Genomic DNA, 12,503 nt, shown 5'->3' with positions numbered 1-12,503 from the left:
ATTTCTTTACACAAGTGTCCCCTATAACAGTGTCAAGTTTAATTCCTTCATGCTCTACTATTACAAGAAGCAAATTTATATACATGCTTTCTTCCGCTGTTTCCTTCCTAGATCTAATATTGGATGAAAAAGATCATTGTTGGGGTTATCTTTCCTAGTTGATAAGTTACTGTATTGGTGGGGAAGAGACTGTTATGATTTCTGGTAATTGAAGAGCCATTCCCTGCTGATGCTCAGAGACTGTTATAATTTCTGGTAATTGAAGAGCCATTCCCTGCTGATGCTCATCAAGGGTACTGGAAGGACAATCAGTAACATCTTGCTTCACCATGCTTGCTATATTAAGCTTTCTGTTATAAATCTTACTAGTTAACTTAACCATCCTTTTCCATCTGCTCACATAATTTCTGCAGCCATTAATTTCTTGCGAGTCATCATTTGGTGTTTGACTAGATTTTAGAGAATGGATGGCCGAAACTATAAAACAAATAGTAGAAGTTGCACCAGAAATCACATAGAGAATCCATAGACTTCCTAGCTTCAAACTTTCTGTATTCTCGGAGTTCAAATTCTTGGAGCATGTGTCCGGATTCAACCATATATCTTCTAATTTCCTCACTTCCCCCTTCTCTAAGAGCTGCAAAATAGCTTTTGAAACATCTCTGACCAAGGGGGAGCCTTTCTGGAACATCTGTGTCATGAGAATGAAAAGAAATTAAGCGACACAGAATATATAAACCAATTTTTTTAGAGATTTTCCTTTGTAACTAGAGTTTTAGATTATTAGTTGAGTCAAATTATAGAAAACAGTGAGTTAGACAGATAATCCCAGGTTGTAGAATTCTATTGTCACTTACAAATCCAAGTCCTCCGAATCTTGTGGTAGGCGTAGAAGCCGAATACCCCTTGCAGTATTTACTGATGTATACTTTCTCGTAAGGGAGTTCGAGAAACGCAGCGGCAATTGAGTTGTTTTTGAATACAGGGTCATAATAGTTTTCATTGCTAATGTTTATGATGTTCCCTGGCTTGAATTTTTCGACTTGCTCAAGGTATGTCCTAACGAATGAATCTCCATCACAACCAATTTTCATGTTGTTTTTCTTCAGCCACTCAATGCCAGTGACATTTGTTTGAAGTTGTTGAACTGTAAGCATTGAAGAAAGACTCGCAGTGTAGCTCGAATTAAGAATCAAAACTAGAAACAGCCACGATACCATCACTACGCGAGATAAATTGCTATGCATTTTCTCCCCTGCAATAAGAAATCACTGGCACAATCAGTTCAATTTGTTATACAGTTGCAAATTGTTAAGTTGAAATACGAGATCGATACTCACTATGAGCAAAGAATAGCGAGGAGAAAGTAAACAAAAAAGAAGTGCTGATTTGCTTTTTCCAAGTGCCTTGAAACTCTTGATTATCATCTTTCTCCAGGTACCACACTACTGTCATTGTATAAATCAAGATGGCACCAGTTGCCACCCATAGTTGCCATGTGAAGGGCTTCACAAACATCCATGCTGATTCTTGCGACTTTTCCGTAACTATCATCGACAATCCTGATTCTGCATACGGTACAGTAAAATCTACATATTGCAATCTCTCTGCCAGTATGGTCATGTCGCCAACAACACCGTCGTAAGTCTGCATCATTATGAAATAATTATCTTAGTTAGTAAGCAAAAGCGAAAGGGAAAAGAAGGTTTATTTATCGTTTCAGATGAGACCGGATTGTTTACCTTGTTATAAACAAGTTGAACCAGATCAGAATAGGTTCCATTGATAGGATAGTATTCATGTGGAAGATCATAACCCAAAAGCTCCAAAACCTTATCGAAAATTTCAATGCAAAATCCACTATATTTTGGATTTCCTTGCTCATCATAATCGACCTTGACGAATTTGGAAAATGAAGTTCTACCAGGGACCGCGATTCTCAATGGTTTTTGTTTAGTAGGAAGGTTCCATCCCTTTGGAACTCCTTGCAACTTTCCAGGCCAAATTACTACACTGCTTAAACTCTCCGCGTTCCTAGAACCGCCGTTTTTACCTATTCCTGTGGAAATGTTAGTGAAGAATCCATTTTCTAGAGTCCAATAGTCTAATTCTCTGTAACTCTTCCCATCTACATTTACTATCCTCAAAGTAGGATTCTGCAAAAGCTGTTCTGATTCAAATTGAATTTTTCCGCTTAAACCAAGAAAATCGCTCGAGACTAATTCTTGCAGCAAAGTCTTTTTCTGATTACCATTGCCACTGGCCATTCTGTCTATTGCATGTCCAACCATTTGAATGCTGTCATATGCTTGCAAAGCGTAATACCCCGGATCGCGGTTATCTTCGTCCGGATACCTGTCCCGAAAAGCTCGCCTAAACCGAGCTTCGAAATCTTTAAACTCATTGCTGTTTTCTGAGTAGTAGTTCTTGATTCCTAAAGCTCCTTGCATATACGAAATACTAGACTTATTGACAGAATCCAGTAAATTCGTTACGCTCTCAGAGATTATCCAAACCGAATCTCCATCCACTAGTCCCATTTGTGAAGCTTCCTTAAACAAACGAATCGCCATTTCTAACGACGATTGCAATACAATGAATACTCGAGACTGCGTGTTTTCAGTTATCTTAAACAGCTCGTCACGAATAAACGTTCCTGGATCGCGCAGATAAGTAAGCGATGGCAAAGCCAAACGATATTCAATCGTCGAATCAATCTCTTGGAGGGCCTCGGATAGAACTGCTAGCATCCCGGAATCACCACCATAGGCATCATCTTCATAGATGGCAACCACACTATGCCAATCATAAACATGAACCAAATCTGCTATGCATTTTACATATGCTGTTCCATTGGTAGCTAGTCTCACCAAAGACGGCCATCGAATCGACATCAACGGCGGAGTAACTGTAGGTGCTACAAAGGATATGATAGGAATTTCAACTTCAGCTTCATGTAGTACTTCAGCCACTGAAGCTGCTTCTGTCCATGTTTGCATCCCTACAATCACTTCCACCTTCTTTTTGATCATCTCTTCAGCTTCATTGGCTCTGAAGGAATTCTTGGTAGGTTCTTGAAAATGGAGAGCAAGCTTGTAGGTATTTGAAGTGTTATTGTAATTTTGAGCTGCAATATCCATGGCTATTCTTTGTTCTTTCCCGACTCGAGAGTTAATATCGATCATTGCACCGATCGGTATAACTTTGTTGTCTCCACTTGTAATATCAGCTTGATAGCCATTGATGAAAACTAAGGAGATGAATAAATAGGTGAGAAAACAAGTTCTTGATAGTGCTTGAGGAGTAATGAAAGAGAAATGCATTTGTTGGAAATTTTGAGTATGAAAAAATAGGCTTTTTATGGCAAAGTTTCAAGTTTTATTGAATGCAATGCAAGCAATATGTTGTTAAAGTTTTGAGGAAGAGAAAATATTTATAGTGATGGATGTGAAGGATTCTGTGGGGTAGGGTTGATTGTTGATTGAGTCAATTATCCAGGTTTGAGTTTTGACTTGTCTAGAAAGATATTGTTATGAATTGTGACAATGTTGTGTTTGAAAAGAAGGATGTGGAGAAGTTTTTGTGACCACAAGTTCAAGTACAAAGTTGGCAAATAAATACATAAATATAAATTATATAATAGTAGCAAAAGTTTGAATCAAACTGAAAATAGTGCACATGGCAACAAACTACTTGCAAAGTTTGCTATGAAAATTTGGATATTTTGAGACTGTAAATTGCTGGGAAGTATCATAGAATGAGACTTTGAATGCTAAATTGTGGAAATGGAGGTTATGAGATATATTGATTTATTGATTTATTTAAAAATATTGAGATAGACCTGTTCAAAATTATGTAAGTACTAGAAAAGGTTTATAGAGTTGAAGTGAGCACAACCAGGTTTGAAGTATATTATGATAATAATTGATACTTAGACATGTCCTCTAATTAGTAACATTTTAATTACTCTCATTAACCTTGATTTTCTTCCAATGAGTATGACATCTCACAAAAAATATGCACTTTCTTATATTCCTAGTAAAAATGTAGTTTTACATCAATTTTATTCAATAAAAAATAAATGTGAATATTGAAAAGAGAATATTTTAACTCTTTTTATTTTTGTTTTTGTTACGTAGGAAGATTCTTGTATAAGAATACGCGGTTATGAAATTGGAAAAACAGTATTGATGGTGGCAGTTTTTGATAGAATAATAGTATAATATAGTTAGCAATTAAAAGTGGACACCTTTGTTTTTAGCATCAAGGTTGATACACTATCCTGGCACAAGTTGATTTGACAAAGTATAAGGAGTGAGTAACAAGAATAACATTTTCGGTCAACAAAAATAAAAGAAAAATAATAACATTCAAGTTACATATTTAATTTCATGCTTAAGTTGTTGGAGACACATTAAAATAGTTAGCAGTATCTTTTTAACTATAAATGAATTAAATATGATATATCACATGAATATTCATACATTATATGTTTTAAGCAAGGTAATTATAATCGGACCGAATATTAATTTGGTGTATTTTTCTTGGCTTTATACCACCGGTTTAGTCCGGTTCGGGGGCGAGTTATGGCATCAAGTGGTTCCATCCCCCTCTCGATCGCAGTTGTGGGGGATCAAACTGTGATTCTCACTACCAAATCCAGCGCCAATCACCACTGGACCAACTAACAATTGATAATTTGGTGTATTTATTGGTTCAAGGTTTGATGGTCTAATAGGAGTCGGACTGAGATTTAACCGATATTAATTGAATACATGTTTTTTTTATAAATAATCTGATTAAAAATAAAAAATACCTATAAAAATATAGAATATAATCTTTAAATAATTTTATATTAAAAATGATGTAGACTACTAATAATCTTACATTGAAAAGCATTTTGGAATTTTGGCTGATTTTCCTGGATTTCGTCCGAGTTTCTTGTATTTTCATCGGAGCAGTTTTCATAGTTATTTGGGCCGTACGCAGCTTCGATTCACGGTTGAATCGGCCGGTCTGATCCAGTTTTTATTACCTTAGTTTTAAGATTTTAAAATTAAATGCAACATCTCATTGTAATATTACAAAGTTTAGATTTTCTTTACCTAAAATAAAAAAATAGTTGTGATAAATATTTTATAAATGTAATTTAACTAATATTTTAGAATAAATATTTATTTTGATTCTCACAAAAATTGCAGAGTTCAAATTTATTTTTGAAAATTTTTTTATTTAATTTTTTACAAAATTTAAACGAATCATATTAGTTTCTCTGTCAACATTTTTTTCAAATCAATCTTTTTTTTCTTATTTTGAACTGGTACTAGACTGTCACATGTATTATTTATAAATATAAGAAACATTTAGGTCTCTATATTGTTTTTCTAGACAATTTGGTCGCATAGTTTTTATAATTAAAATTGAATTTTATTAAATATTCGTGAAAAAAATACCAAAAATTTTGTTTTTAAATTTTAAGAATCATATTAGCATCTATTTTGATCCTCTTACAAAATTGGTAAAACTCAAACTAACCAGAGAAAAATAATCATATTTAATTTCTTAGAAAATTCAATTGGGATGAAAAGTTATATTGAAATATATACATTATCATTATCATGCACATTTAAAAATCATCAAACCCAAAAGATAATTGTATTAATAATGATTTAAAAATTTAAAATATTATAGTACCATTAAGTTTCAAAGACCATTGTACAAACAATTATAATTTCAAAATCCAAAATATTTGATATCATCCAAATAAAATCAACAAAATAAAGTACTGTAAAATTCCAAAGAACATTGTAGTAATAATTAGAACTTCAAAACCAAACATCATAGTGCATTTAAATTCAAAAGAAAAACTAATTAAAATAGAAAGAAATATCAAATAGATTGCCATTGTTTAAGACTCTTTTATGAGATGTCATTGTCATGTTCTCCAAATATCTTAACTTAGTTTTGATGAAGATAAAAACTTATCATAGAAGAAAGATCAAAGAAGAAAAAATTGAAATCAAATATTAAGAATGAATAAGTTTTGAAAATCAAAAGATTTAATCATGAAAATTAAGGTACAATGGCAATTCATATGTATATAAGCTTTAGGTGCTCAAAATCTTTTCATCTAAATCATTTTATATTTCTTAAACATTCATGCATGATTGCCGTTTAAAACACTACTTTTAACATGCAAAATTTCAAGTTTTTAAGGGAGTCAATTGATTTACCCTTTACATCAACCGATTTATGTGCTATCTTTTAAAGAGCTGATTTTTCGTAAATTGTGGTCTTTAGAAACCGCCACAATCTTATTGTCATAACCGTCATGATTTTACTATTTTTATTAAACACCACACTAGTTCATAAACGGTGGCAGTTTGAAACCGTTGTAATTTATATATTTTTTAAACAATATAATGATTCGTAATTTGCACAGTTTGAAACAAGCACAAATTTACTATTTTTTCAAAACAACTTACTATTTGGAACAATATGAACCATTGTGATTCCAAAATATTGTCAATGTTCATGAAAATTTTCCAAAAAATTGCATCAAATCAAAGAGGTACAATGAGATGTATTTAAGTCAAAATACATCATTTTTTTAATTATCTCTTTCATACATCACTTTTCTTATAATTCAAATAAGTTTTTTTCCAAGTGTTCATATATCTATTACAATGAAACTTTGTGCATGAACTTTCATATCATTGAATAAATTTCATTCAAATTTTTGAGCACTTAAGGTTCATATATATTTGAATTGTACATTGAAAATTAAATCATTTTCATCTTGTAATTCAATTCAAGAAACAACTTTGTTCATTTCTATACAAGTGTGTATATTGTTTTTCATCAACGTGTGTTGGTGAAAGGTGTTTGTAAATAGAAAGTGGAGTAATTTTTATTTTTAGAAAAGGTCATTTAAATTGGGTTGATCCAACGTCCACCATAGGTTTGGTGCTTGTGAACTCAAGGAAGTGGCGTGTTTCTTTGTTAAGTTAGAAGATTGTTATTGGTGTGAGGCTGGTATAAAGATCTAACATAGTGGAAATCCTTTAAGGTGTGAAGGAACTAGACGTGTCATTGGTTGATAATGGGAACTAGTATAATTTCTTGTGTCATTTCTTTTCCCCATAATATCATTCTAAACAAAGTGCAGTATATCACTTGTTTTCGGAAAAGTAAAAAGAAAAGGAATTTGCATAAATTACAAGAAGAATCTAGCAAGTCTAATCCACCTCCTCTTATATTACACTCTATAATTACAATTGGCATCTGAGCAGGTTAAGGTAGCTTGCTCTTCGATCTAGAAAGACGACTTACGCTAATCCTATTTTTAGAGATAGTGGCAGTAATAGCAAACCTCTATGTTACGTCGGTGAATATTATGACTTTTGGAAAATTCGCATGCAAGCATATCTATACGCACGAGGAAAAGAAATATGAAATGTTTTTGAAAATGGTTCATACGTTCCTAAGACGGTCATCAATAATGTAGAACAAGAAAAAGTAAAAGGCTATTTGAATGAAGATGACAATAAGTGCTATTTGAAAAAAATACAAAGAACATTCTTCAATCAGCCCTAGGTATGGATGAATTCTTTCGTATATCTCATTGTAAAACAACAAAAGAGATTTAAGATACTTTGGAAGTGACTCATGAAGGTACAATAGAAGTAAAAAGATCAAAACTAAATACTTTATCAGAAGAATACGAAATGTTTAAAATGCAGTGTGAAAAAACAATTCTTGGCTTGGAAAAGAGATTTTCACATTTGACAAATCATTTGATGACTCTTGGAAAAACATTCACAAATAATGATTTGAATCACAAATTCCTTATATCATTAGCAAGAGTATGGCAACCATAGGTGACAAAAATATCAAAAAATAAAAGTCTCTCCAAAATGTCTTAGGCCGCATTGTTCGGTAAACTCCAAGAATATGAAATAGAACTTAAAGGCTAGAAAAATACGAAAAATCCAGAAAAGAAACCCAAAAATATCGTCTTAAAAACAAGAGTCAAAGGCCGTGATAGTGAACAAGAAGATGAATCTCAATCCACTAGTGATGAAGAAGATGTATTAATCAAGAAATTCAAAAAATTCTAGAGAAAGGAAAAGAACAAAGAAAACTAGTAAAAAACAAGCACCAACTTCAAAAAGGAAAGTTATTTATTTTGAATGTGGAAGAAGAGGACATGCCAATAGTGAATGCCCTACACTTCTAAAGAAGAACAAAGTCATTAGTAAGAAGAAATAAAGGCCAAAGGAAACATATGTGGCATGAGAAGACAATCAGAGAACTCTTCTTCAAATGAAGAATAAGGAAACTTAGCATTAATATCTTCACACCATTTTGATGATGAAGAAAATGAGGTTAGTGATTATGAAATTAATGATATACTTTCATATGATGAATTACAAAATTCCTTTCATGAATTACATGGAGAATGTTTGAATCTTTCTAGAAAATGTTCAAAGGAGTAATCCCTATAAAGACATAACAAAAAAACCATGAAAATAGAGCCCAAAACAAAAAATAAGCTAAATAAGTCCTTCACAATTGTTAGTATGGACTAAATAAGTCGTTGTTAGTTATTGGTGTGAGTCAAATAAGTCCTTATCACGTGATAACTACATGCAACAATAACTAGAATATAACAATCATGTAAATTATAAACCAAAAAGTATAAGAGAATATCTTTTATTAATTAGATATGAAGGATATTTGCATCATCACCATCATTGTCCTTCAAATTATAGCGTAACTCCTCACACTTCAAACATTGATTCATATTTGCATATTCTTTCATATACAATATCTTATTGACCTCGTAATTATAGTTCGGCAACATGTTACCTTCTAAAAGCATATCTTTCAACAATTTATGCAAATTTAATGAAACTTTTATTCATCCACCCATTTTTCCTTCAAATTAAAAAGTATTAACACCGTTGATAATCATGTAAAGTTTGTGCATCCTGGATACAACAGATCTTTCATGTCACTAAAGAAAGTATCATACACAGGGGCTCTCCTAAAAGAATCTTCTCCAGTATCACATATTATATCCTCTAGTCGATCACCCATATATACACTAACTTCCTCTCAATGTGATGTATTTGGGAGTTTTATTTCACTTCACCATGCCACATCCATGTTCTATAATGTTAATAAATTTCATCATAACATAGATGATTTAATATTTCTTTGTCTCTGTGTTTTTCCGTATTCCCACAAAAACACAAGGATAATATTTTTCATTATTGTCAGAAAGATTTATTTTAGAAAATTGAAGAAATTAATGAACTTCATTCTCATACTCCATACTTAATCTATTAGATTTCATCCAACTACGATCCATAACTATTTTCTAAAAAATAAAATCAAAATTCAATAACTATAGTCCATAAATACGTGTTATACAACCATAAAAAAACATTCAGACACAATATCTAACACTTGTTAATTCAAATATATTTTTTAATCAAGCAAATATTTTTGCAATTAAGATTGAGTAACTCATTATTTACCTAAACAAGTAAATAATTGATTAACTCACTATATAACTCACTTTAGAGAGTAAAATGAGGTATTATTGATCACATATTAACTAATCGCTACACCTATGAAAAAATTGATATTAACAAAATTGATTCCTCCAATTAATTGTATTACATAATTTCCATTGACTACACCTATTAAGAAATGCTAATACTCTCTCTTACTCCATTGTTACTCTTCACTCAATCCTCACACACATTCTTCTTACATTTCCACCATTTTTGTATGTTATGGGTGAGTTTCTAATTTGTAGGACATGGCCATAGTTGCATTCAAACTCAATCTTAATCGACGAATTTTTTTTGCAAATTAATGTGAATCATGTAAAATAGTCTCAATAATAAAGTAGTAAAAGTTTTGGTTGATAGGAACAATGTGAATGCTATCGACATGGAAGCATTTTTTTTTAATAAGCACATGGAAGTATCTTTGTGGCAGCGAAGACTTAGTCATATTAGTGAAAAAGAGCTGAATGTTTTCGCAAAAAAGAATGTTGTTGCTGGATTAAATAATATATATTTGGAGAAGTGTTCTCATTCATTGACTGATAAACAAACTATAGTATCTTTTCAGAGACATCCTCCCTTAAGGAAGTCAAAGTTGCTACAATTGGTGATGTTTGTGGTCCATTAAAGGTAAAATCCTATAGTGATGCACTTTATTTTGTTACCTTTATTGATGATTGTTCCATGAAATTACGAGTTTATGCCTTGAAAACAAAAGACCAAGTATTGAAGAAGTTCAGAGAATTCCATGCTTTGGTAGAGAGGCAGACATGTGAGAAGCTGAAATGTGTTTATTCTAATAACTAGTAACAAACCTGTACATACGCACGGGTTCTGGTTTGGTACGCACATTTGATTACATAATATATTTATTTTAAATCAAAATCAAAAATTTTGGATCATAAATATCATTTTTCGCATATAAAAATATTTAGATCAATAATAGATTTTTTCCCGTAAACAAATATTATTTATGTTTAGGCATCAGTTAGAAAAAAATTTGGATCAATAATAAATTTTCGTATATAAAAAAATATTTTTTTCACATATACCATTTTTTAATGAAATTTTTTTGGATCACAAATACCAATTTTCATATATAAAAATATTTAGATAATTAATAGATTTTTCACATATACAGATATTATTTATGTTTAGGTATCGTTACAAAAATATCCGAATCAATTGTAAATTTCGTATATAAAATATTTAGATCAATAATATTTTTTCCCGTATACCTTTTTTGAATAAGTTTTTTTGGGATCATAAATAACATTTTTCACATATAAAAATATTTAGATCACTAATAGATTTTTCCTATATACAAATATTATTTATGTTTAGGTATCATTTACAAAAATATCTGAATCAATTGCAAATTATCGTATATAGAAATATTTAGATCAATAATAGTTTTTTCCCGTATACGTTTTTTGAATAAAAATTTACATAAATATCATTTTCATATCTAAAAATATTTAGATCAATAATAGTTTTTTTCCCGTATACCTTTTTTGAATAAATTTTTTTTGATCATAAATACCACTTTTCATATATAAAAATATTAAATCGTTAATAGATTTTTCCCATATACAAATATTATTTATGTTTAGAATTGTTTACATAAAAATATTTAGATCAATAATAGTTTTTTTCCCGTATAGTTTTTTGAATACATTTTGTTTGGATCATAAATACAATTTTTCGTCTATAAAAATATTTAGATCAATAATAGATTTTTTCCATATACAAATATTATTTTTGTTTATTTATCATTTACAAAAATATCTAAATCAATAGAATTTGACTATAAATAATAGTAGTATGCTACAGTTGAATAAGTAATACACTTTTTCCCCGTAGATATATATATTTCTCATATTTACATTGATAACATATATTTGTGAAATGTAATCAATAACAAATAATTTTTGTAATATTTAATTGTGCAAACATTATTTTAAACATTATTTTTATTGTATACACTTCATTAATGATATATATTAATGACATATGTTTTATTGTATACTTCATTAATGATAAGTGACACACATTTTTGTATTTTATTTTTATCCAATAACACACATTTTCAAGTATATTTTTAAATTCATTTTAATTTAAATATTTTTTTTAAAATTAAAATTATTATTGTTTTCTTAAAAAATATTGTATCTTAAAATAAAAATTATTTCAAATTATATTTTGTCGTTATTAATATTCAATTATTAAAGTTAATTTTTAAAAATTAAATATTATTTTAAATGTAAATTAACAATCATTTAAAATGATCATAATAATCTTTTTATTAAAAATAATTTATTAAAATATTTTTGTTAATTATTTATTAAAAAAATAATAATAAAGTAATAAAAAATGAAAAGTGAAAAAGTGAAAAATGAAAAGTGAGTTGGAAAGTGAAAAATGAAAAAGTGAAAAATTAAAAGTGAGTTGGAAAGTAAAAAATGAAAAAGTGAAAAGTGAAAAATAGGTTGAAAAATAAAAAGTGAATTGAAAAAAATCAACAAAAAACATTTTTTACCCCTAAATTATTAATTTAGATTAAGATAACAAAAGAGTATTTTGGTAATCTCTATAGCAACAACTTTCCTTATATTATAGATTATGGTGAGTAAGAATTATGGGATTGCGCATGAAATGAAAAGATTCGAAGATGAATCGAACACTGATTAAGAGAGTAAAGTATACGCTATTTGAAGCTAAGTTGTTATGCATTATTAATGTGAAATATTTTATACTCTCAATATATTATATTCATAAAATATTTTACATTAATAATCCATAACTATTCATCTTTTAAAAAAAAAACTGAAAGAGTATTTTTAAAAAAATTATAAATTCTCTTATGACATACACAACTACCAAAGTTACATTACACCCTTAATTTTATTTATCTAAAAATCT

The 12,503-nt window shown here is 29.7% G+C and overlaps 1 protein-coding gene across 1 annotated transcript; it reads right to left on the bottom strand.

Annotated features, from left to right (window-relative positions):
- Positions 1-10: 10 nt before the first annotated feature.
- On the bottom strand, positions 11-3,481 carry LOC131602638 (glutamate receptor 2.7-like). The gene is made up of 4 exons (XM_058874804.1): positions 1,743-3,481; positions 1,341-1,647; positions 858-1,255; positions 11-691 (listed from the first exon to the last, which is right to left on the bottom strand). Exons 1-4 carry the CDS (start codon positions 3,321-3,323, stop codon positions 167-169), a joined length of 2,811 nt encoding a protein of 936 aa, XP_058730787.1. The 5' UTR covers positions 3,324-3,481; the 3' UTR covers positions 11-166.
- Between the last annotated feature and the right edge of the window lie 9,022 nt (positions 3,482-12,503).

Source organism: Vicia villosa, linkage group LG5, assembly GCF_029867415.1.
Source record: "Vicia villosa cultivar HV-30 ecotype Madison, WI linkage group LG5, Vvil1.0, whole genome shotgun sequence".
Classification (NCBI taxonomy): Eukaryota; Viridiplantae; Streptophyta; class Magnoliopsida; order Fabales; family Fabaceae; genus Vicia; species Vicia villosa.
This window is presented reverse-complemented; position numbering and strand designations above follow the sequence as displayed.